Below are 26,565 nucleotides of genomic sequence, written 5' to 3'. Positions count from 1 at the left end.
CTTCCCCTTCCTCCTTCTCTCTCTACAATGGAACACCTACCCTCCACTCACAAATTCCCTTAGCCCACCTTTTTTTTTTTTTTTTTTTTTTCGAATTTTCCCATTTGCATATTGAAAATTTGTGGAAGGATAGCTACCAAACCAATAATTCGGTAGTCTACATAACAAATGGTAGCCAAGCAAATAAAAACAATTGTATATCTTTTAAACAATTAAAATTGAAAAAAACAAAATCTCACCTTCCCACATCCCATGTGGGCCACTGACGGCTCCAACCAACCCCGCCCACTTTGAAATCCATTCCCCATTCCCTCTTCACATCCCCTTCCCTCTTCCCCTTCCTCCTTCTCTCTCTACGATGGAACACCTACCCTCCACTCACAAATTCCCTCAGCCCACCTTTTTCTTCTTCTTTTTTTGTCTTTTTTCGAATTTTCCAATTTGCATATTGAAAATTTGTGGAAGGATAGCTACCAAACCAATAATTCGGTAGTCTACATAACAAATGGTAGCCAAGCAAATAAAAGCAATTGTATATCTTTTAAACAATTAAAATTGACAAAAACAAAATCTCACCTTCCCACATCCCATGTGGGCCACTGACGGCTCCAACCAACCTCACCCACTTTGAAATCCATTCCCCATTCCCTCTTCACATCCCCTTCCCTCTTCTCTCTCTATGATGGAATACCTACCCTCCACTCACAAATTCCCTCAGCCCAACTTCTTCTTCTTCTTCTTCTTCTTTTTTTTTTTTTTCCGAATTTTCCCATTTGCATATTGAAAATTTGTGGAAGGATAGCTACCAAACCAATAATTTGGTAGTCTACATAACAAATGGTAACCAAGCAAATAAAAAAAATTGTATATCTTTTATACAATTAAAATTGAAAAAAACAAAATCTCACCTTCCCACATCCCATGTGGGCCACTGACGGCTCCAACCAACCCCGCCCACTTTGAAATCCATTCCCCATTCCCTCTTCACATCCCCTTCCCTCTTCCCCTTCCTCCTTCTCTCTCTACGATGGAACACCTACCCTCCACTCACAAATTCCCTCAGCCCACCTTTTTCTTCTTCTTTTGTTTATTTTTTTTCGAATTTTCCCATTTGCATATTGAAAATTTGTGGAAGGATAGCTACTAAACCAATAATTCGGTAGTCTACATAACAAATTTGTGGAAGGGTAGTCTACTAAACCATTATGGCGTCAGTTTCAGTTTCAGCAAACCACTTCATTGACAAATTTGTAGCAATTCTCGAGAGTGAAGCAGCCTCCATAGCGGGTGTTGGTGATCAAGTTGATGAGATTAAGCGGGAGCTGGAATTCATGAAAGCCTTCTTAGCGGATGCTGATGGGGGCAACAAAGCACACACACAAGTAAAGGAAGTGTGGATCAGAAGCGTTCGAGACTTGGCCAATGATGTTGAAAACATCATTGATGAATTCATGTATCACATGTACGAGCAGCAAATTGGCAGTGGATTTGCCAGGTGGATCCACAAAACTATTCACTTTCCAAAGCACCTTTGGTATAAGCGTAAAATAGCCAACAAGTTACAGAAAATCGCGATGGCAATTAGAGCTATTCCAGAGAGAAATCAGAGATATGGTAGTGGTGCAGCTGTAGAAGGAAAAAGTACTTCTGAGGATATTCACAGATGGGTGCTGAATCAAGCGGAGTCTTCTCTTTATCATAAGGAGGATGAACTCGTCGGGATTGAAGGTGATAAGAACTTGTTAATGGGATGGCTGATGAACGAAGAGCAACGCCAAACTGTTGTGTCTGTGGTCGGGATGGGAGGATCAGGGAAGACAACTCTAGTTGCAAGGACTTTCAAAGATGAAATTGTAAAGAGACATTTCGAATGCTATGCGTGGATTACTGTTTCACAGTCTTATGTGATTGAAGACTTACTTAGAAGATTGATCAAAGAATTCCACAAAGCAAAGAAAGAAGAGGTCCCAGAAGACATGAGTGCCATGAGTTATAACGAATTGCTGGAGATTTTGGTGAACTACTTGGAGACTAAAAGGTACCTAGTTGTATTGGATGATGTGTGGGATGTCCACCTTTGGGAGAAAATAAGGTTTTCATTTCCAGATAAACAACTTGGAAGCCGAGTCATGCTTACAACTCGAAGAGAAGACATAGCATCCTCTTCTTTTGGAGTTGAATGCCATGTTCACAAGATTCAACCGCTGGAAAGGGGTGATGCGTGGGAGCTCTTCAGCATGAAAGCATTCTCAAGTTACCCTAACAAATCTTGTTCAACAGAAATTCTGCCATTAGCTCGGGAACTTGTGGAGAAGTGTGAAGGCCTACCTCTTGCGATCGTAGCCTTGAGTGGTCTTATGTCTTCTAGGAAATCACTGACAGAGTGGAGCACAGTCTACAACAGCTTAAATTGGCATTTAACAAACAATCCTTTGCTAGAACCTATGAAGAGCATCTTGTTGTTTAGTTTTAATGATTTGCCATACCGATTGAAGCAATGCTTTCTATATTGTTCCCTTTTCCCTGAAGATCATGTGATCGTAAATCATAGGCTCATCACATTGTGGATCGCTGAAGGATTTGTTGAACATGTCGAAGGGCTCACGCCAGAAGAAGTTTCTAATAGCTATCTTATGGAACTCATTTTTCGTAACATGCTACAGCAAAGGTTTCGAGGATCCATCCCAGCATGTAAGATGCATGATCTTTTGAGGGAGATTGCTCTATCTATAGTGAAAAAAGAAAGGTTTTGCGCTGTACATGATGGGAGTGAAACAGTAGAAGAAACTGGGGCACTCCGTTTGTCAATTCAAACTACTAATGGAGAAATTGGATCATGCACAGGTATATCAAGGCTTCGTTCGTTTTTCATCTTTGCCATTGGCGTATCCTCATTCTCTTTCTCAAATAAATTACCTTTTGACCTTAAATTGTTGACGGTTCTAGATTTGGAGGATGTCCCACTTGATTATCTGCCAGACAATCTAACGTCCTTATTTAATTTAAAATATTTAAATTTGAGTGGAACTCTAATTACGGAGCTTCCGGAATCCATTGGAAAGCTCCGCAACCTTCAGACCTTGAACATCTTGCTGACAAAAATAGTGGCACTTCCAAGAGGGTTTTCCAAGTTGATAAACTTACGCTATTTAGTTGCGGGCAGGTCCATTTCCGGAAAGCTAATTGGTATAAGAATACCATCAAGTATTAGTAAGATGAAGAAATTGCAGTTTTTGGGATGTATTGAATCAGAAGGAAACATTATTAGACTTATTGGAAATATGACCCAGCTTACGGTCCTTGGCATTACAAATGTGAAAGAAAGAGAGCAGGAGGACCTATGTACCTCAATTCAAGAGATGAAGGTCCTTTCCCGCTTGGTTTTATTTGTAGCTGATGGAGAGGAATTTCTTCGAATCGACGCATTGTCTTCACCGCCTCCCTACCTTGATACACTTGACTTGGTCGGCAAACTGGAAAAGGTACCACATTGGTTTTGTTCACTCCACACTCTCACACATTTGTATCTGTGTGGGTCTAGACTTGAAGAAGATTTACTACCTCATATTGAAGCATTACCCTCTTTACATTCTCTTTCCCTTCATGATGCCTCTGTTAGGGAAGAGTTATGTTTCAGCAGAGGCTTTGTGAAGCTTCGGTATTTGCGGTTGCAGAATTTCGCATTATTAAATAAGATAACTATAGAAAAAGGGGCGATGCCAAATTTCGAGTTCTTAGACATTCGTAGTTGCATGACGTTAGAAACATTGCCACAGGGTATTGAGCACCTTACTAAACTACAAGGATACAGATTTGAAAATGTTTCAGAGAAGTTTAGAGAGTCCTTAAAAGAAGGAGGTGTGGATCATGTAAAGATGCTACTCGTCGACGAGAGATGTAAGAAATATACGTAAGTATCTTTTATCCTTTCATTGACTTTCCTAAACTTAATGGTTTGGAATATTTCCAAACTTAATGATTTGGATGTAAAGCCATATAAATTGTTTGTTAATTAAAATATTGCTTTTGTCTCTTTATATATTTTGCAGAAACAAGTCCATACCGATTGAAGATTTTGCGTTTTCGTGGTTGAAGGCCTGAAGGGGCCTGGCCCCCCTAAAAGTTTGATAATATTTGATGTTTGGTCCTCTATTCCTACAGATTTTAGCAAGTATATATAATAATTTTGCTTGTGGCCCCCTCAAGATGCGTTTCTCTTTCCAAATTAAGTATATATAATAATCACCACTTGACTGAAGGTTGTGAACATTTCTGGCCATCAATATATTAATAAAAATTGATGGAAAATTAGATGATATTAAAGTTAAATGACAAATCATGGATCTTGAAAAATTAAGGTGACATTTTTCTTAAATTTTTCTTTAAGATGACAAATTGAAACTAGGGTATAAGTTCACGTGACATTCTGTACATAACGTGGTATATAAATGAGGTATGATTGGCATTTTGTTTTTATATATATGATGAATGACACTTTTTTATGAATTAAATTATTGGAAGTAGTATGGATGATACTAGGTGTGTTGCAGGGCTTTGAAAATGCTATTTTTTGGGGTTCTAAGGGAGTTGAATCTCATAAACAAAAACTACAAAATCAAACTCCTGGGTCTAGTAAATCCACTCAAATCTTCCACTAGAGAATGTCCAAATCCTTCGGGCACACCCTCCCAAATTATATACCGTAATTCTAATTTTAAGCCCAAACATGCCAAGTTATTCGCAAGGCAATTTCCTTCTCTACATTTACGAGTAATACTGCAGTCTTTGTACAAATGCATCTTCTGGCAGTTAGTCACCAAATTATAAAAGGGTCGCTCCTCCTCCAAATCTGAAAATAGCATTTGCACAGAAATTTGAGAATCAGATTCAATATCAAGTGGGAACCATCCCTTCTAGCATGCTAGAACAATTACATGGTTTGAATAGGATTTGCATTTTTTGTTAATATCAACAAACTAGGATTTGATAACACTTATATTCAAGTTGTGGATAACATCATGACAACGTTGAAAGCGCATTGTGAAAACCTAGTCTACAAAGCTCATAGTTGTCAAAGAATAAGAGGGTGATAGTTTCTACTGCATCTTGGACCATTGTCAAATGAGTTTTTGAAGGTTGTCAAATAAATTTGAACAAATTTACATATACGACAACATCAAAGACATGTCATTAAATGTATAAGACTTTTAACAACATCAAGATACACAACACCTGCAATCGCATTGTCAAAAGACATACACAACGGTCATGGCGCCGTTGTTGAATACATATATTGTTGATGAGAATGATACTTTAGTGTGAAAACCTAATCTTCAAAAAGCTCATAATTAAGGGATTGTCAAAGAATAAGAGAGTGAGTTTTGCATTCCGTTTTCTTCAAGGTCTCCCTCTCTCCCTCTCATGTTGGCCTCCTTCCCGGTAATTTCTACCGCGTCCTTGGAGCATTGTCAAATGAGTTTTCGAAGGTTGTCAAATGAGTTTGAACTACTTGACATGAACGACAATGTCAAAGACACACCATTAAATATATAAGACTTTCAACGACAATCTTTTATATGTTAGGTTAGGAATTGGACCTATACATCGCATCATATGGAGTACTTCATCATTAATATTACATTAATTGGAGAAATTGTTCAATCACTGACTTGTCTTACTGCAAAATGTGATTGACTAGTCAAGAGGAGAAATTAGAGTGGTACAGATCTGGTAACTTTGCCACTCAAAAACTGCCACGTGCCCTGTCACTCTATTTCCCGTCATACGGCATTCATTCACATTGGTCATGCTTAACAACATTTTCTAAGCAATAATTGATAATGTCTATCTCTGGTTCATCTGAGCCCCAACCTACCACACAATGGAACTTTATTGTTGTTCAACCTTCTCCTCAAACCATGTATTTTAATCTTCACTCAAGCCAATCATGTATCAGTAAATCTTTCACTAAATTTTGTGTTATTGAAATGCTTTTTCGAATATGCATATGATTGTGTTAGATTGTGTGAAGGGGTTAAAAAGGGTTTGGGTTAGTATTTAGGCCAAGAGTTTAGAGTTAGAAGCACTGAGAGGGTTTTAAAATAAAAACAAAGTGATTTTATTAGAATGGAGAGAGAGAGAGTACCGGGCTTGGTTATATAGGACTGTAGGCTATGTTGCCTTCTAGTGGTTTAGCTCTTGACTTCAAAATTTGTGCTTGATTTGATTACGTGGTGGGAGAGATCAAGTATATGTATAGAATTTTCGTGGTCGCTGTGTTGTCCCATCAACTTGGGACATCTCCACCAGCAACTTGTGTTTGTCGGCTATTCTACCAAGTCATTATTTTGCTGCTTGGGACATCTCCACCACCATTCTTAGCCACATGTGTAGTAGTGTAGTAGGTAGGGATATTTATTTGACTTTTAATTTTCCTGGTAGCCACATATTCATTTTCAAAAGCAGACGGACAAACAGAAACACGCCACTTTTGACTAATGTGGTTAATGTATAGAATTTAGAGGAATGGTAATCTGTTGATCTTTTTAATGCTGGACAACATTGATTGGACACAAGCGAAATGAAAATGAACAAAATCATGCTGGGCACCTTCTACAGTGCACCAGGTGCACCCATGCACCATTTGTCCTTTATGATGCTCCCAGATTTTTTAAAAAATTGGTTACCGGTTATACAAGTTATCAAGTTTCCACTTTTTGAAAATGTAATTGCATAAGGGTCATGCAATTATGCCCTTCCTGTTTGGCAATTGGCATATGATTGGATAGTGATTTACAGTAGTTTGGATATGAGAGTACCATAACATTGTAAGAGAATCCTAAAACTTATAAGTTACAAGATTTGGGCAGCTGTTTACAAGTTTTTGAACTATGATTACAACATTAGGGTTCACCTAATTCATAGTATTGTAAACATCCCAGTTTACAAGTATAAGGACCCAATTTACCATCCGAATGTTCCTATTTACCCTAATATTGTACTACATATCTTTATCTTTGTAAATTACGATGTTACAAGATTAAGGATGGGTTTTACAATGTTCTGGAATATAACTATCCATAAAAGAGTAATACAAGACCTTAGTATTGTAAACATCCGAGTTTACAAGTATAAGGACCCAATTTACCATCCGAATGTTCCCATTTACCCAAATATTGTACTACATGTCTTTATCTTTGTAAATTACTATATTACAAGATTAAGGATGCATTTTACAATCAAATGGAACATAACTGTCCAAAACCGAGTAAAACAAGACCTTAATATAGCAAAAGTTTGTGTTTACACATATAAGGACTCAATTTACTTTCCTAATGTCCCTAGTTACCTTAATATTGTACTAAACGTCCTTCTCTTTGTAAATTACGATATTACAAGATTAAGGATGGGTTTTACAATGTTCTGGAACATAATTATCCATAAAAGAGTAATACAAGACTTTAGTATTGTAAACATCCGAGTTTACAAGTATAAGGACCCAATTTACCATCCGAATGTTCCCATTTACCCTAATATTGTACTACATGTCTTTATTTTTGTAAATTTCGATATTACAAGATTAAGGATGCATTTTACAATCACATGGAACATAACTGTCCAAAACCGAGTAAAACAAGACCTTAATATAGTAAATGTTTGCGTTTACACGTATAAGGACCCAATTTACTTTCTCAATGTCCCTAGTTACCTTAATATTGTAATACATGTCCATCTCTTTGTAAATTACGAAATTACCATAATAAGGATGTGTTTTACAATCTCCTGGAACATAACTATCCTAAATAGAGTAATACGAGACCTTAATATTGTAAACATACTAAGGACCCAATTTACCTTCCGAATGTTCCCCTTGACCCTAATGTTGTACTACATGTCTTTATATTTGTAAAGTACGATATTACAAGATTAATGATGCATTTTACAATCATATGGAACATACCTGTCCAAAACGGAGTAAAACAAGACCTTAATATAGTAAACGTTTGTGTTTACACGTATAAGGACCCAATTTACTTTCTCAATGTCCCTAGTTACCTTAATATTGTAATACATGTCCATCTCTTTGTAAATTACGAAATTACCATAATAAGGATGGGTTTTACCATCTCTTGGAACATAACTATCCTAAATAGAGTAATACGAGACCTTAATATTGTAAACATTCATGTTTACAATACTAAGGACCCAATTTACCTTCCGAATGTTCCCCTTGACCCTAATGTTGCACTACATGTCTTTATATTTGTAAAGTACGATATTACAAGATTAATGATGCATTTTACAATCATATGGAACATACCTGTCCAAAACGGCGTAAAACAAGACCTTAATATAGTAAACGTTTGTGTTTACACGTATAATGACCCAATTTACTTTCTCAATGTCCCTAGTTACCTTAATATTGTAATACATGTCCATCTCTTTGTAAATTACGAAATTACCATAATAAGGATGGGTTTTACAATCTCCTGGAACATAACTATCCTAAATAGAGTAATACGAGACCTTAATATTGTAAACATCCATGTTTACAATACTAAGGACCCAATTTACCTTCCGAATGTTCCCATTTACCCTAATATTGTACTACATGTCTTTATCTTTGTAAATTACGATATTACAAGATTAAGGACGCATTTTACAATCATATGGAACATAACTGTCCAAAACCGAGTAAAACAAGACCTTAATATAGTAAACATTTATGTTTACACGTATAAGGATTCAATTTACTGTCCTAATGTCCCTAGTTACCTTAATATTGTACTAGATGTCTTTATCCTTGTAAATTACAATATTACAAGATTACGGATGAGTTTTACAATTCTATGGAACAATTTACAACGAATTGTTTGTCAATTGCATTATTCGTTTGCAATTTCCAACTAACTGTTTGTCAATTGCATTATTCCTTTGCATTTTTGATCTAACTGTTTGTCAATTACATTATTACCTTTTCATCTTAGGTGAGGCAATCTATCAGTGCCCTTTCCATCTTATGATCACTTCCTTTGGAATTAACTAATTGAACCCATTGAGATAGAACAATACACCAAAATGAATATATATATATATATATATATATATATATATTCCTCATGCATCCCCATAATGTTGTAAATCACCATTTTACAAGGTTATGGATCCTAAAGCCACTTGGAAAAGCCATCACACCAACTTGCAATCTCGTATAAATTTCCTTATTTTGCTACAACATATCCATATTCAAAACAATAAAACTTGGGTATCTTTATATAAATCCGAATAGTTTTAACCCAAAAAAAAAAAGTTTTAAGAAGAAAAAGCGCTTAACTTTATTTATGTCTATCCATTATAGCTTGTAATTGCGCAATTGGAATGTAAATGAGACTGCTTTGTTTGTCATTTGCAAGACACGAATGCAAATGACACTACCTATTTGTCAGTTGCATTGACAAATCACATAATGTATTTCCATTCTCAAAATTGAAAAAGCTGCCAATAACATAAAGACTTGGGCTTTTTCGCTGTTTTACTGTCTCTGCGTTGTTTGTTCTTGCTAGTTCTTTTTGTCTTTTCCCTTAGATTGTATTTAAAAGTGAAATCAGAGTTAGGTAATGGGAAGGATGGTGTACCATTTGCTTAGGGATATTTGAGATGGGATTCTGATAAGCATTCTGTTACTAGCCCAATAACTGTTATCTTTGCCAACAAGTGAAATTAAAATAGGATCCCAGTAGAAGTTGTCACAAGCTTGCAGAGAATAACAGAAACAACTCAAGCCCCCAAAACATCGTCACTACATGAAAGTTTATGATTCCAGGAAAAAGAAAACAACTAAACAGCCAAAATATAAGTCCTATGGACCATGACAACTTCAAACTAAAATCTAAGTGCGTATCAAGGAAAAGAAAATCAAGATCAAAGTAATAAAACCGAAAGCTTGTTTCTAGTGCCAACGAAGGGAAGGACTTTGGTAGCATATATCAATTATTTAGTAGACCGAAACCTAAATAACAATAGAAATAGAAAGAAAAAAAATTTAACTACATTCCACCACATTAAAAAGGACTGGGACTTAACCACATCACTCTCATCTTCAATTTAGCCCATGCCTTACGTCACCAAGCTCATACAAAATTCCTTTATTTTGCTACGGCACAGCCACATCATGTTGGCAATTGACAAACATGCACTATGTAATTGCCATTATGTTCTTTCCTTTAAAAAAAAAAAAATGAATATGTAAGTGCCATTCTAATTTGCGGAAGCCGGTCGTCTAAGTGGTAATTGCCAAACGACCACTGTCATTTAATTTAGCTTCTCTTCCATGATTTAAGTACCTAAAAGTAAAAACAATAGAATTTAGCATATCAATTAACTTTTACTTTCATTGCAAGTGTTAATAACTTAGTGACAAGTAAATAACAAACATTGTTGGACACAAGGTAATTGAAAAGCAATTGTATTTACAAAAATCAAATTGACAGACAGGAAGCAGGTAATTGAATATGTGAAATCCAATTGTATCAGTGGAATTCACAAAAACAAATTGAGAAAACTAAACATACTCTCAACAATCAATCAAATGGGCAAGAATTTACTTAGCACACAACTGGATTAATGGAACATAAAAACAAAATGATGCATATTATGCAAACTTGAAACGTAGTTGGATTTACAAATATCCAATTAGTAGACATGAAATAGGTAATTGACAAATAGAAACAAGGGCATCAAAAAAGGCATCAAAAAAGGCCCTCCAACCCATTTAAAGATATAAATTTTGAAAATAAAAGTCATTTCTAGTTAATTGACAAATACTGACAATGATAAACTGATAGAAGAGTTGGTTCCAAAAACACAACCCAAAACTACTCAGATATTCAACCCAAAGAAGATAATTAAAACCCAATTATCACAGTTCAAACCCAAAACACAAAGGTTGGCTGCTTATTCATGAAATTATAAACCAAATTCGAAATTTGAAATACAGCTGAAAAATTCAAACATAACATCATTTTAAACTGTAGTGTATCTCCTCATCAACATATATATGTGCTGTGTACAAAAGTTCTCAACTTCTCATAATTTCTCTGGGCATATATGAAGTAAATCCTACAAAATTCTCACCCAATAACAAGGATTTTTCTTTTTCGATAACAAAATTCAATTCTCATCATGTCGCACAATTCAATTAAGTGCGTCAAAGGTTGGCCATGTTTTTTTACAGTGACTTGAAGTCTCAAAAATTAGAGCTCCGGTGTGACCATGAAAAAGAATATTAAAGTCCAAAGTGGTCTAAGAAGATGAATAACATAAAGTCTTAACCATCTGTGTAAAAAAACTTAATCACAGAATCCATATGTATCAACACATCAAGCACAACAAGGGGAGCAAGTTTATACCTTGGCTCAAAGTCCAATTCGATCAGGAAGTGGCCAGATTTTGAGGAAAACCCATACTGACTTCCTTATTTCACAATGAAAGGAATCACAACTTTGTTAGATTCAGACACCCACATCCACAAACAAGAAACCTCAAACTAGATATTGTCTTTATATAATTTCAACACAGCCATTAAACTGGACTTACAGCAGAAAATTTGAATATCTTTCTAATCATTTTTTCTCCTTTAAGACTTACTTTTTTTTTCTCTTTCTGTCTTCCTAAGAGACTAAAGTGCAAATATGATCAAGTTTTCATACAAATGTGGCTATTTACTATTGAAAGAATATTAATATGAAATGACCAACTATGAAATTTAATATACAATAAAAGTCATAAAGGCATAACTAAAATTGAATTGCCTTAACCTTGAAATTTTTACAACAAAAACCATAATGGCAGCTTCAACAATTACGCAGCTTCTCCTATTAAAAACACTAATTACTTTATACAAAGGGAAAATGTAATCTTATAAAAAGAAAAGATTAAAAAGTGATAAAAACTCTAAAATATGAAATGAAAGCTGACACAAGAAAAGAATTCACATTAATCTTTTAAAAGAAAAATAAAGATAGTCATCAAGCTAATAATTGTCAAGATATATGAACTCAACAACACTATAATTTTTAACAAATAAAACCATGTAAAGAATACACACCAAGAACGAGATACGGTAGAGCATGCGCCATGACCTTGCCCCAAACATCGAATAAAAATTAGTTTCAATCTCCATCACCCACCCAAAAAAAACTCAGTTCTAACACAAATAGGCACTAGATCTAACATTAAAACCTTCAATGACCCATAAATTGCAGCCATATATGACAGAAATACTGATGAAATTGATAAAATCTTACCTTTTCTAATGAATTTCAGTTTTGGAAAGGGATTTAGGTGTCTAGGATTAGGGTTTTATGTTGGAGATTTGGGGGTTTTGGTATGAGAGAAGCAGAATGAACCCAGAGAGGTAGCGCTTGACAAGAGAGAGAGAGAGAGAGGGAGAAAGAGAGATAGGTTTTGAGAGGGCTAGCCAAGAAAAAGAGGCAAAAGAAGGAAATTTTCAGAGCGCTAGCCAGCGAAGGAGAGAACGAGAGATGGGGTAAAGAGCAGGTGAAGCTCGCCATCATCGTCGTCGTCGTTGGTTGCTTGCTGGATGCTAGAAGAAGATGAAGGGAGTGAAAGAGGGGGCTCAGTTTTTACGGGTTGGGGATTTTCCTTCAACCTGCTGAGAAGGTTTTCAAGTTATATCATTTAATGGTGTAGATCTATCCTTATTGTTTTGCCTAAATCTAACGGTCAATATCTATTGGCGCATGGATGCGCCAGGTCCACTGTAGAATTTTCCAATCATGCTAATCTTGAAATTAGCTAAATTATCACTAAGATACTATATCACCACATTAGCTAATGATACTACTACTCTATAATTGTCACATGTCCTATGAACAGTTTTTTAACAGAGTGATTGCTCCCTAGATATGTTCTTTTTATCATTTGTTGTAGTGTCTACAACCGTTTAAGTGTGAAGGTTAGGATGTGGAGACTTTTATATACATCACATCATACGGAGTACTCATCATTAATATTACATTAATTGGACCAACTAATCTTATTGCGAAATGGGATTAATTAGTTGTGAGGAGAAATTATAGAGTGATACAATATCACCACGTTAGCTAGTGATACTACCACTCTCTAATTGTCAAGTGTCCTATGACTAATTTCTCCTCATATGGCATTCATGTAAACCTTATAAGCTATTAGACTTGAACACTAACCTTGTTCTACCATTGGAATGAACGCTTGAGGGAGAGAGTTCTTCTCTAAGATAAGCCTTAGCTCAATATTCTAGATGGGGTGAATATCTTGATGAGTTGTGTGTATCGGCTCTTAGAGAGAGCTCTTCTATTTATACGCATCACTCAAGGAGGCTTGCCCAACAAGAAACTCCTTGAGGTATCCTTATTGCAATAGAACAATGAATCCCAATTCTAACAGAACTAGAAACCCCTTTAGCCTTGTAATCTAATTAAAACACTGATACAAAGTCTGCTGGATGAGGTCTTTTTAAGTCCTTGATTAATCTGGAGGTCTTGCAATCCGATAATGATTAAAAGACCACTTTATGCGAGTTTAAGATAGTAAACTATCTTACATTCTCCCACTTGGTCAAATAATCATTGTGACTCAAGATTAATCACTTAATGGCCAATTTAGGACTTTAAAACTTCTCAGTTTCTTATCAACCCACTGTCATTGATATAAACTCATATGGAACTGTCAAAGCACATTGCATAAATAACATTCAAGTCTTTTACAACCACACATACAAGCCTATAACAACACATGAGGCTAACAATTGAATTAGGATAAAAGAATTGTTGAGATCTGCTTTAGAATGTGTTTGATGATCAATACAGTTCTTAGCGCTCACCCTTACAAGACTACCAAGGTCTTAATAAAACTATCATGGCTCCTTCATGGATACGAAAATGCAAAACACAAGTGCTTTAAAATTTTGCATATTCTTCCTTCATCCATATGCCAAAACATTTATAAATTGAAAAACACAATTTTAAGAAAAAACTTGAATAACATTATCAAATAAAACTGTAATAGCAACTTCGATTGAAACTAGTTAAATGAAACAAAACTAACTCTGGCTCCCACTAACTCCCACTGACTTAAACATCAAAACTGATATGCAAACCTATGCTTCTAACATGCCTATGAAAAACATGATTAGGCAAACCTTTGTTTAAGGGGTCTGCAATCATAGAATCTGTCCCAATGTGATCCAAAGTTCTATAACCATCTCGGATCTTCTCTTTTGCCGACAAAAACTTTAACTGCAGATGTCTCATACTTGACGATCCCTTATTTCCCTTTGCAAAATGAACTGCAGCATTGTTGTCATTCAATAGCTGGATTGGTCTTTGTATGGATTCCACAATTCTCAACACTAACATAAAATTCTTAAGCCACATTGCAATTGAAGTAGCTTCATAAATTGCTAAGAATTCAGCCTGCATAGTTGAGGTTGATACATATAAAATCTGCATCAGCATATCCTTCCAGTTTTAATTCTTCAACTCTTCAATAAACTAGTTTGTACTCTTTAGTTCTCTGCAAATACCTCAAAACCTTCTTGCCTGCTTCCCAATGTGCTTGGCCTGGATTAGATTGAAACCTTCCAAGAACACTTATGCAGAAAGCAAGGTCTGGTCTTGTACAAACTTGTGCATACATCAAGCTTCTTACAAGTGAAGCATAGGGCTTGTCCTGCATTTCCAACTTCTCTTGCTCAGTTTTAGGAGATTTTTCACAACTCAGTTTATCACCTTTTAAGAATGGAACATCACAACCTATGCAGTTCTCCATATTGAATCTTTTGAGTACCCCTTCTATATATCCTTTCTGTGATAAACCAAGTAATCCCCTTTCTCTGTCTCTACTTATTTCAATTCCCAATACATAATTTGCTTCACCTAAATCACTCATCTCAAAATAATTTGACAACATTCTCTTAGTGTCATGTAATAATGACAGATTGCTGCTTGCTAAGAGAATATCATCAACATAAAGGAGCATGAAAATATAATGTCTTCCATGAAATTTGAGATAAATGCATTCATCTAAGGGATTATCAATGAAACCTTGAGACTTCACAACTTCATCAAACTTCAAATACCATTGCCTTGAAGCTTGTTTTAATCCATATATTGATTTCTGTAACCTGCAAACCAAATCTGCTTCCCTTTTTTGAATGAAACCATCTGGTTGCTTCATATAGATTTCTTTAATAAGGCTTCCCCTTTTTGAATGAAACACCTTCATCTCAGCCTTGCTTGGCAGCCTCTTTGTTTTGAACCCCTGCAAAGAATTAGCCACATGAACTGATGTGATCGCCATGAATCTGAAGAAATCTCAATTGCATTAGACTCAAAACAAATATGTACTTGATCAGTCTTACCTTTAGCCTTTTGTGTAACATCCCACATCAACCAATGGAGAGGGGGTGATGTGCCTTATATGTACATGCCCACCTCCATCTAGCACGAGACCTTTTGGGAGCTCACTAGCTTCGGATTCATGGGAACTCCGAAGTTAAGTGAGTTGGGGCTATATCAATCCCAGGATAGGTGACCTACTGGGAAGTTGATCGTGAGTTCCCAGAAACAAAACCGTGAGGGTAGAGAAGGGGGCCCAAAGCAGACAATATCGTGCTACGGCGGAGCGATCCTGGATGTGACATTTTGCTTATCCAACCAATGCTTGTACCTGTCACAATTGCTCTTCAAATGTCGAAACTTCTTGCAGAAATAACACTTGATCCCTTTGGGTTTTAGTCCCTTAGTTTCCTTTTCTTCCTTGTTTTTCTTTCCAGCAAAGTTGCCTTTTCCAAAATCCTTTTTGAAGCTCTGAATCATATTAATCTTTTCTTTTCTTCAGCCTTATCTTTCTTCATATTTTGTTCTTCCTGCACACAGATGCTTATGAGATCAGTTACTGTCCACTTCTCCTTTTGAGCTACATATGAGATCATTTACTGTTTCACTAAATTTTGTGTTACTAAAATGTTTTTCCGAATATGCATATGATTGTGTGAAGGGGTTAAAAGGTATTTGATTTAGTATTAGGACAAGAGTTTAGAGTTAGAATTGGATGGTTTTAAAATAGAAACAAAGAGATTTGATTAGAATGGAGAGAATGATTACGGGGCTTGGTTATATAGGACTGTAGGCTATGTTGCCTTCTAGTGGTTTAGCTCTTGGCTTCACAATTTGTGCTTGATTTGGTTACGTGGTGGGAGAGATCGTGTATGTATAGAATGTTGCCTGGTTCCCGTGTGGTCCCTGCAACTTGGAATATCTCCACCATTCTTAGCCACGTGTGTTTGTGGCTTGCACTACAATCTTCATTTGTGTTTATCGCTATTCTACCATGTTAATATCTGGAATATTCTGAGTTGAAGTATTTAAGAACATGAACCAAATAATAATATTACTTTTAGGCTTTAGGATATTGGTGAGACGTGAGAAAGATGTTATTTCTATACATGGCAAGGAGTTTGTAGTTCAAGTGATTAAGAGCATTTGCCATTGCATCTTAGATCGTAGGTTTGATTCTCCCCTCTCTTAATATTGCTTTGGATTTTTTTTTTTTTAAAGAATAATAAAAGATTCTTATGCTTGCTCTGTTACGGTTCTTATATACACCATACTAAGTATTGAGTCTCTTTCTCATATTTCTTGTATCTTCTTGTTGTGTTGTTCTTATGAGAGTTAATGGGTGTGATCAATTTCTTCATATTTTCTTTATCTAATAACGATCCTATGACTCGCTGGTGTAGGACAAATACTATTTTCTAACCTTCCATGGCAAAGAGACAAATATTTTCCTATATATATATACATGTATTGAAGTTAATTTGTTTAATAAGTACCTTACCCAATATGCGGTTGCTCATGTGTTGGATTTGAATGTTTGACTCCAATATGGACTTGGTTTCACGTGTGGCCTACTATGTGGTGATCCCATGTGAGGGGCCGTGTTGATGAATATAAATCCCACATTAGAAACTTAACAAAATAAATTACAACGTATCTGCTAATTGCATCCAGGCCTTTTGAAAACACCGTTGAAAATTGAGTGCAAGTTGGAAAATTAAATATAAAGAAAAAAATCATATAAAAGTAAAGTAAAAAAGAAATTAATGCAAAGTAAGAGTAGAGTAGGAAGGAGAAAGAAAAAAATTTATTAAAAAATATTTTAAAAAACAAAAGGGAGTGTAAGTGGACAAAAGAAAAGTAGGAAAATCAACTCGAAAAAAAAAATTTCTAAATACCATATTTATAGTAACATACAAAAGATTGTGTAAAATAGAACCATTAATATTATGCAGATATATAAAAAAAAAAATTAAATGAAATAAAAAAGAAAGGAAACATATGCAAGCCAAAAAAAAGAAATCATTAAGAGCAAGTCCAACGCAGGGGCTTGGCCAGGGCAAAAGGCTGCCCTAGGCCTCAAACCCATCTCTTGCGTGCACATTCCAGCCCGGGCAAGCCCACGGGCAAAATTGAACTGGGCTGTTGCCCGAAGGCTGCTAACCTCAGCGTGACACCACGCTGACGTCAGCACTGACCCACCAACCCACAGAAACCAACGGCTACAAGCCTAGTGGCTTCTCCTGGAGCCTCCAATCCAAAAATCTTATCTAATCCAATAGTTGTCCAATTTTTGGCTGAAATAAATTGAAAAAAAATCAAAAAAATTTGTAAAAAAATATCAAAATATTCTGGAAATTTTTACTATAAATACCTACCAATATTATTCACTTTCCACACCAAATCTTCATACAAATTCATCTCCTTCCAATATTTTTCACTTTCCACACCAAAATTTCTACTACAAAATTCCATTTGTGCAAAAATATAAATGGCCTCTTCCATCGAAGTCGGAGGGTCATGGACAAACATTCGAAGCGGTCAAAATCTTGGCGATGAGGTAAAAGAAATTAATTGCCATTTTATTCAATTTAATGTCATTTTTTTGTTTATATTTCTTGCATTTTCAATTTCATGTTTTTTAATAGATTATTCAAGGCAAAACAAAAAAGAGGAGGCTCCTCAAGTGAACAATGCCCGCAGTTGGTTCCAGTGGTGCGTTCCGTGTAGGAAATAACAGCACTATTACGTCATCCGAAGGAAAATACTCCCCCACGTCGATTGTGTCGGACTATGAGGACTGGGAGTATTTTAATTGTATGATGAGTGAGATGTGAATTTTATAATAAGGGTTATTCGCAGCAATGGTCCCTCAACTATACCCGTAGTTACACTTTGGTCCCTCAATTCAATTATTAGTTGCAGGGGTCACTCAACTCTATGTTTCGTTGCACCGGCAGTCCTTCCGTCAAGTCCGTTAGTTTTTTCTGTTTAAAATGATGATGTGGCAAGCATCTGTGAGAATCTCATAGATTCGTGAGGGGCAAATCTGACTTTTCAACCAAATCCCACCGTTATCCCAAGGCACCTCTCCAACCAAATCCAACCCTGCCATCGTAAGAAAAGAGATCGAATGAAAGCTCTGGATCAAATTACTCCTTTATCGCTTGGATCCAACATTTTCCATCTGCTATCTTGAAGATCTAAGACAAACCCAGATGAGAACGAATGAAACACCAAACTGGGTCTTCACCAATTAGACCAATTTGTTTCAGCTCAAGTAGGAGTCTGAAGGGCCTCAGAAAACCCTAGTTGTTCAAAAACAGAGCGATCAGAAAAAAAACAGATCGATCAGAGGCTTGTGCCAAAGATTGAAGGAAGATAGTAGCCACAAATCAGAGGACAAGATCAAAGAGAGCTATAGCTTACCTAACCAGAACCCAAAAAGACCTAGAGAAAAAAGAGAGAGAGAAAAACAGAGCGGCTGTGGTTAACGAAAGCAATGGAGCTCTATGGTGATTGCGAGAGAGAGAGAGAGAGAGAGAGAGAGAGAGAGAGAGAGAGAGTAGTGCGCAATCTGCAGTTTTCAATTTGAGGGTTTGTTCAAGGGGGTTTGTTTCACTCCCGACACCTGACAAATTCTCCACCGTCAGATTCCATCTCAACAAGCACAGATTCAATTTGGGGGTTTGTTCAAGGGGGTTTGGTTGATTTCCTGTCATCTTTTATTGTCATCTTTTTTCCTTCAACTACCCCGAGTGGCTTCGCCTACCCCTTCACCCTCTCTCCCTCTCCGACCTCGCTTTCCACCATGTAAGAATCGTACAGTTTACAAGTTTCAATTTTGTTTGTATTCGCCGTCGTCTATGCCAGGGAGCTAAGAGACAGAGAGTTACAATGAGGATGGGTTTGTGGCTAGGCATGGGGCGGAGAAGGTTTGGAGGTACGGTGTGGTGGCTGGGATGAGAGAGGGCTTGGGAGGTAGGTGATTTGGGTTTTTGGTTATTTATTATTTGATTCTTGTGGATGAATTTCTGAATTTACCCTCACTTTTGACAGAAAATTTAACAGATTTGACGGAAGGACTGCTGGTGCAACGAAACACAGAGTTGAGTGACCCCTGCAACTAATAATTGAATTGAGGGACCAAAGTGTAACTACGGGTATAGTTGAGGGACCATTGCTGCGAATAACCCTTATTATAAATATGAACACGTGGCAATCAAAAATCTTATCCGAAAATTGAATTTGAATAGAAAATTAAAATTACTAAAAATAATAACAAAACAACTAAAGAGAAAAGATTGGAATACTCCCCCTTGAAGCGATTAGGTCGAGCATGGATGCATTTGGAGGTCGCGACTTCTCCCACTGCTCCACACTCCCCATTCTTATGATTGAGGTTGCCATCTCTCTCCATTTTTATTAAGCTATCATAAATTGCTAAAACGAACACAAAAAACTTGAAACAGAATTAAAGGATTAGGAAATAAAAACTAAAATTGAAAGGAAAATCAACACACGTCCAATTTCATGCTTCAAAGTAACAAGCAACAAAGTAAATCAAACTAGCTTATGAAGTTCGTTCTTTCTCAAATATGATTATCCATATGGTGTGTGGTTTTAATCAAGTATTCAGAAAAAAATATTTAGCTATGGTGTTTAGTCTAAACACAAATTCCGAACCCATTAAGAACAAGAAGAACAATAAAGAACCAAGTAGAATTTAAACATGGTGTTTGTCTTCAATATCTACCCATTCATTCACTAATCAGTTCAAGAGTCATATGGTGTTTATGTAAACTTGAACAAGATAATTAATTAAGAGCAAGTGAATGAAACCATAAACTAGAAATACTCAACATGCTACTTGAACCTTTTTTTTTGTATTGTGTAAGCTGGGACTCAAACCCAGTTCTCTTGCTTGTCAGGCAATTGTCCTTGTCCGTTGGACTACAAACACAACTTGTCAATTAACAACATTAACTTTAAAACATGAAACTGTCCAGTTATGAAAAAGATAAAAATAAATAAAAAGTAGGAAAATCAAATAAAATCAAACAATGTTACCGATCCCCGGCAACGGCGCCAAAAACTTGTTGCGTAGATTCAGCTGCACCAAAATGGGTTCAACTGCATCCTCAACTTGTGATACTCGCAAGTGCACGAACCGTTGGTAGTTTAGCGTATGTAAGTGCGAGGTCGATTCCACAGGGATTGGTGATTGAATGATCCAATTCAATTTTCCTACACAAAACAAAAAAGAAAACAAAAGAAGCAAAAAGGTTTTGTACAACATTTGAGAACTTGAGAATTTGGAAGAGAAGGTGTTTGGGAACTTTGAGAATTTGAAAGAGAGTATTTGAGAACTTAGGGAAGGGAGAGAAAGGTGTTTGTGAAGTGTTTGAGACATGGAGACTTTTGGAAGAGAGGAGAGATGTGTTTGAGAACATTGAGAATTTGATGAAGGAATGTTTATGAACTTGGAGAGTTTGAGAACTTAAAAGAGAATAGAGAAGTGTTTGGAGAATTTAGAAGAAAGAAAATTTAGTTGAATGATCTTATTACAACAATTGAGAACTACAAAGGGAAACTAAGAGAATTTGAGGGAGAGAAGGGAAGGGAGCTCTAGAGAAGTGCTTGAGAGCTCCCCCCCTTGGGGTGTGATTACAAGCTTAGAGAACTTCCCTATTTATAGGCCTAGGGGAAGTGAAAATCTGAATTATACAATTGAATTTTCTAAACACACTAATTAACTTCACCTAACACACAACACTTAACCAACTTAACCTAACACACAATTGCATTTGAAAACAATTCCTCTTGTCTTTAGGCTTAGTGTTCAGCTCCCACTTCATCATCTTTTGGCTGCTGCAAAATTCCACTCAAAAATAGGTATTGAATATGCTTCACCAAACTTTCCCACAATCAACAACACTTCATCATGCATATGTCATGCATGACAATGCATTGCAGCCAGCTTGTGGGCTCGTTCTGGGCTTGTGGCTTCAATCTGAAAAATCTGGAAAAATATGAGTCTTGAAGCTCTTTGTCTTATCTTTCCAAGCATATGCAGCCCAGATCAAGGAAAAATCGGAAAGCCCTTCAAATGTGATTTTTGGCCCAGTAACGCAGATGCTGCCGAATTTGACCTTAAGTTGCCAAAACATGTATAACTTTCTCTAGAAGACTCGGAATCATGAACCGTAACATTCTACAGAAACTAGACTTCCGTATCTTTCCAATGATGTATGGCTCATCATCTGGTTCTTCTTGAGAAAGTACAGTCTAATCCGTGAAGTTGACTGATCTGCAGACACCATTTTGAGCTAACTTGTCTCCAAAATGCAATTAGTGAGTCTCAAGCTTATTACACTGAAACAAACACAAAACTTATTAAAAGCACAAGTTTAACTCAAAAACATAACCAAATCATAAGTTAAAAGGGTACAAAATGATATGTAATTATGCACCGATCATGAATGCTTAAGAAGTTTAACTTTAATTGGAATGCTTGGAATTGAACTTTTATTTTCTTTAGGTTGTGAATGCTTGAGAAGTTGAGGAGGTTGTGAATTTATATATACTTGAAAAGTTGAGGTTGTGAATTTATTTTTTTAGGTTGTAATTTATATTTTTGAGTTAAAGTATGCTTGAACTCAAAAGGCTTCAAAAGAAGCATCAAAATTAGGCCTAAAATGTGGAAGATTGGATTTTTGTGACACAAAAGAACTTGCGGTTTAAAACCGCTAATTCACAGTAACCGACCGCTTTTTGCGGTTTCAAAAATCACCATACCGCAAATAGTCGGTCGGTTTGCCATTTGGGCAAAAATTCGCGGTTACCGAACCGCAACCACCCCTACCTTTATGTATATATACCACTTTGTATGGATGAGCTCCACTGGTATTATAGCAGTACTTCCATTCATATGAACGTCAATTTAAGGAGTAGAACTGTCAATTAATATACAAATAACCTATCTATTTTGACGACAAAATTGACGGAATGACCAAATTGTCACGCGTAACATAATTGAAGGACACTCGGGTACAAATTTAAGGACGATTGCAATTAAAAATCTTTTTTTTATTTAAATGGTACATTTTATTTTATTTTTGCTTGGGCTAAAAATATCTTTTTACTGTTAAATAGTACAATATTTTACTGGGGATAAAAAGTAAACAAATAAAAAAAACAAAAACAAGTGGATTTGCATAATGCACTTGTTTGGTGGTGGCATTGCCTCAGGGTTTTGAATACCTTACTAAACTAGAAGGATACGGATTTGAGAATGTTTCAGACCAACTTATAGAGTCCATACAAGAAGGAGGTGTGGATCATCCAAAGGTACAACATTTACGTCTGAAACATAAGTAAGTCTTCTATCCTTGCATCGAATTAATTTAATAAATTTAATCATTTGAACTGTACTTAACAAGAAAATATTGTTCTCATTCTCACCCTCTCTGTTAATGCATGTAAAACCATATATATCATTCCAATTGAAATTCATGAGACACACAACACATATATATACATATGCATTGAAATTTTGTTTGATAATTACCTTATTGCTTTTGTCTTTTTTGTATATTTTGCAGAAACAACAAGTCTAAGGATTGAAGTTTCTACCTAGTTTGTCCCAGGAAGAGCCTGTTCTCGGGTGAAGCGTGAAGATTGATCTCGGCTTCTTATCTGCCTCTTTTAAATCGAATAATATATCCAAAGATTCTGTTCATAAATTGCAACTTCAATTTTAAATTTTTTTTGGGTGTAGTTTGCATCTTTCACTTCAGCAATTGGCAACCGTATGTAGATGATTTGTCTCTAAGATTTGGACTATGTGTACTTTTATGTTCAGTGTGTAAAGCGTATAGGCTAAACACAAGTCCATAGAGAGTAAGGAAATTTGGTTTTAATATGATTATATGCTGGGAAGAACTGTATTGAAACTAAAATAATTTGGAGAATCTTATTTGAAACCTGAATAAAACGGAGAATCTTATTTGAAACCTGAATAAAACGTTTGAAATTACTTACCCAAACTCTGAGGAATTGGGTTTTCAATATTTTATTTTTCCTTTCATCGAGTAAGAAATAATTATGGAGCTTTAGTTTTAAAACACAATATAATTTACTAATTTGGAAGATAGGAATACAATTTCATCTAATTAGCATAAGGCCAAAGACCAAAATGCCCTTTATTCACCTTTTAAAAAAAAGATTTTGTGTCATTGAAGGGACTCGAACCTTGACCCTCGAAGGAGGAGGGCTCATTCACAAACCACTACACCAAACTTGATTTTGTAATATTTATTCAGTTATACAATATTTATATAAACAATCATCAATGTAAAAAAAAAAAAATCATTTCAACACATATGCACGCAAAAACTGCAAATAAAAACATAAACTGCAGCAAAAATACAATGTAGATATCAATTATGTAAAAAAAACAAAAACAAAAACGAAACTAGCAACAAAAACACAAATTAATTTTATAGAAGCAAAAATTGCATTGCAGAGTATGGGAAACTGCAAAGTCGGGGCACAAATGCACCTACTAATAAGTGAGGAAGTACAAGTCAAAACCATGATGAAAGTACTAGAAAATTATACAAAAATCTCTAACCAAATAGCACCTCAAACTCAAATCTGATAAAAAAAAAAAGCCAAAGTAAAGAATAAAAATTACATCAAAGAGTTGAAAAGTCAACTTATAAAAAGCAAAAAATAACCAGAAAATTCAAATAAGAATTTGATCAAGAATATACATACCAAATTATCCATCATTTCCTTCTCTACCAATTTCTCAACAACCAATCCATCAAATAAGAATTTAAATAGCATTACTCTAATATTATATAGATATCATTAAAAAAATTCAAAAATAAATACAACATACAAAATCCAAAAAAATTAAAATAAAAAAAGAAAGGAAACACATGCACTAGCACTACAATTCAAACATGCATGAATACTGTCTGGCTTTCTTGTTTTACTTTCTTTCTTTTTTCCTTCTGCATATTTCAGCCCCAATGAGTTTTACTCCTTTTGTGTGTGGTTGAGGCAATTATAGACAATATGCTTTCTGTCTTTAGCTACCTAAAAAGTCAAGAATGAGCCATTCCTTTTGGTATTACTTAAACTGATACTGTGTTCAGGATTTCAGATTCTCCATTTGATTGGCTATTCCTTATAATTATGTACATGTATGATGTTATTTAGAGAGAGAGAGAGGGAGGGAGAGAAAGGCAAAGTGTACAAACTAGAATAATTGATATCTCTCTAGCAATCCAAGCCTTGAGTGTTGGTCATTTGAGTTGCTTATATCTTGCTCTCTGGCTCTGGTCGTTTACTAAGTCCGGCTCTTTCCTTTTTGTGTAACTTCAGAAACAGAGAAGATGATCTTATAAGAATTAAGTAGGATTTTCAAAACCAATTTTTAAATATAATTATTTTCAGTATTTTTTAAGATAGAGCTATATCAAATAATCTAGGGTGGCGGTGGGAGGCGCACACAAGGGGATTCGAACTGGTGCCATGGGGTTTTGCAAATAAACACCTCTACCACGGAGGTAATCACACCCTGGTTGGCTGGTGCTCTAGCATTTTTCTGCAACTCTTGCTCTGTTTTAGCTTCTAGTGTCGGATGGTGAAATATTTAACACTTGTAGTTATTAGGACTACACCTCAAAATTTGAGTTGTTCATGATAACTATTTATGAGGTTAGGACTCAAACTCAAGTATTGTGTGATGTTTTATGACAACAATTTACTGAATATATGACGATAATTTGTATATGACCACCGAGTTTATTGGTTCTAATTTGGAATTTTGTATGTACAGTGCATAAATAAGATTGTTGTCTTGTGTTAAAATAGTTGATTGTACGAGTGTCAATATTATTTCGGGATTTTTGTAGATATGTCACCTTAATTTTTTTAAATTCATGATTTATCATCTGACTTTAACATTATCTAATTTTCCATCAATTTTTAAGGGTATTTTAGTCTTTCTATTTTCAAGGGTATTTTAAAAAATGGAAAAATAAATATAAAAACAATTGTATATCTTTTAAACAATTAAAATTGAAAAAAAAAAAATCTCACCCTCCCCCATCCCATGTGGGCCATTGATGGCTCCAACCAACCCCGCCCACTTTGAAATCCATTCCCCCTTCCCTCTTCACATCCCCTTCCCTCTTCCCCTTCCTCCTTCTCTCTCTACCATGGAACACCCACCCTCCACTCATAAATTCCCTCAGCCCACCTTTTTCTACTTTTTTTTCTTTTTGGAATTTTCCCATTTGCATATTGAAAATTTGTGGAAGGACAGCTACCAAACCAATAATTCGGTAGTCTACGTAGCAAATGGTGACCAAGCAAACTTTAGATCCTTCAACAGATACACAGTGGCATAAGTTAATGAAACTACGAAGACAAGAAAGGAGTTGGATTTTGGGTCAGAAGCTTAAGTAGTTTTAAATTAGATATTTGAAAATTTCAGACATGCACAATGAACTCCATAAAAAAAAAATTATACATGCTCAAAGTGAGAGAGAAGAGAGGTGAGAAGGGGGAGGGGCGGTGGGGGGGGTGTGTCCTGTGCGATGTGTTTTGGGGGCAGGTGGAGTTGGGGTTAGGGAGAAAGGGGAGGGAGAGGTCTCTGTTTTTCTCTCTTTTTTTTTTCCTCGAAAATGGAAAGACTCAAATATCCTTAAAAATGGATGGAAAATTGGATGGTGTTAAGTTAAATGACAAATCATGGATTTTGAAAAATTAAGGTGACATTTCTCTTAAAAATTTCTTTTAGATGAGAAATTGAAACTAGTGTATAAGTTCATGTGATATTCTGTACATAACGTGGTATATAAATGTGGTATGACTAGCATTTTGTTTTTATATATATGATGAATGACTCTTTTTTCTGAATTAAATTATTGGAAGTAGCATGGATGATACTAGGTGTGTAGCAGGACTCTGAACATACTTTTTTTTAGGGTTCTAAGGGAGCTGAATCTCATTAACAGAAACTACATAATCAAACTCCTGGTCTAGCAAATCCACTCAAATCTTCCAGTAGAGAATGTCCAAATCCTTCAGGCACACCCTCCCAAATTATACACCCCAATTCTAATTTTGAGCCCAAACATGCCAAGTT

The 26,565-nt window shown here is 35.7% G+C and overlaps 1 protein-coding gene and 1 long non-coding RNA gene across 2 annotated transcripts; one reads left to right on the top strand and one right to left on the bottom strand.

Annotated features, from left to right (window-relative positions):
• The first annotated feature begins 726 nt into the window (after positions 1 to 726).
• On the top strand, positions 727 to 4,253 carry LOC110771711 (disease resistance protein RPM1-like). Its single transcript, XM_088255558.1, has 2 exons — positions 727 to 3,910; positions 4,050 to 4,253. The coding sequence occupies exons 1-2, from the start codon at positions 1,206 to 1,208 to the stop codon at positions 4,099 to 4,101; spliced, it is 2,757 nt and encodes a 918-aa protein (XP_088111684.1). The 5' UTR covers positions 727 to 1,205; the 3' UTR covers positions 4,102 to 4,253.
• A 5,690-nt stretch (positions 4,254 to 9,943) lies between these two features.
• On the bottom strand, positions 9,944 to 12,774 carry LOC148293658 (uncharacterized). Its single transcript, XR_015836757.1, has 3 exons — positions 12,306 to 12,774; positions 11,409 to 11,472; positions 9,944 to 10,343 (listed from the first exon to the last, which is right to left on the bottom strand). It is a non-coding gene; the product is annotated as an uncharacterized LOC148293658 (long non-coding RNA).
• Positions 12,775 to 26,565: the final 13,791 nt, after the last annotated feature.

The sequence above is a fragment of the Prunus avium genome, chromosome 6 (assembly GCF_965620075.1).
Source record: "Prunus avium chromosome 6, drPruAviu1.hap1.1, whole genome shotgun sequence".
NCBI classification, from domain to species: domain Eukaryota; kingdom Viridiplantae; phylum Streptophyta; class Magnoliopsida; order Rosales; family Rosaceae; genus Prunus; species Prunus avium.
This window is presented reverse-complemented; position numbering and strand designations above follow the sequence as displayed.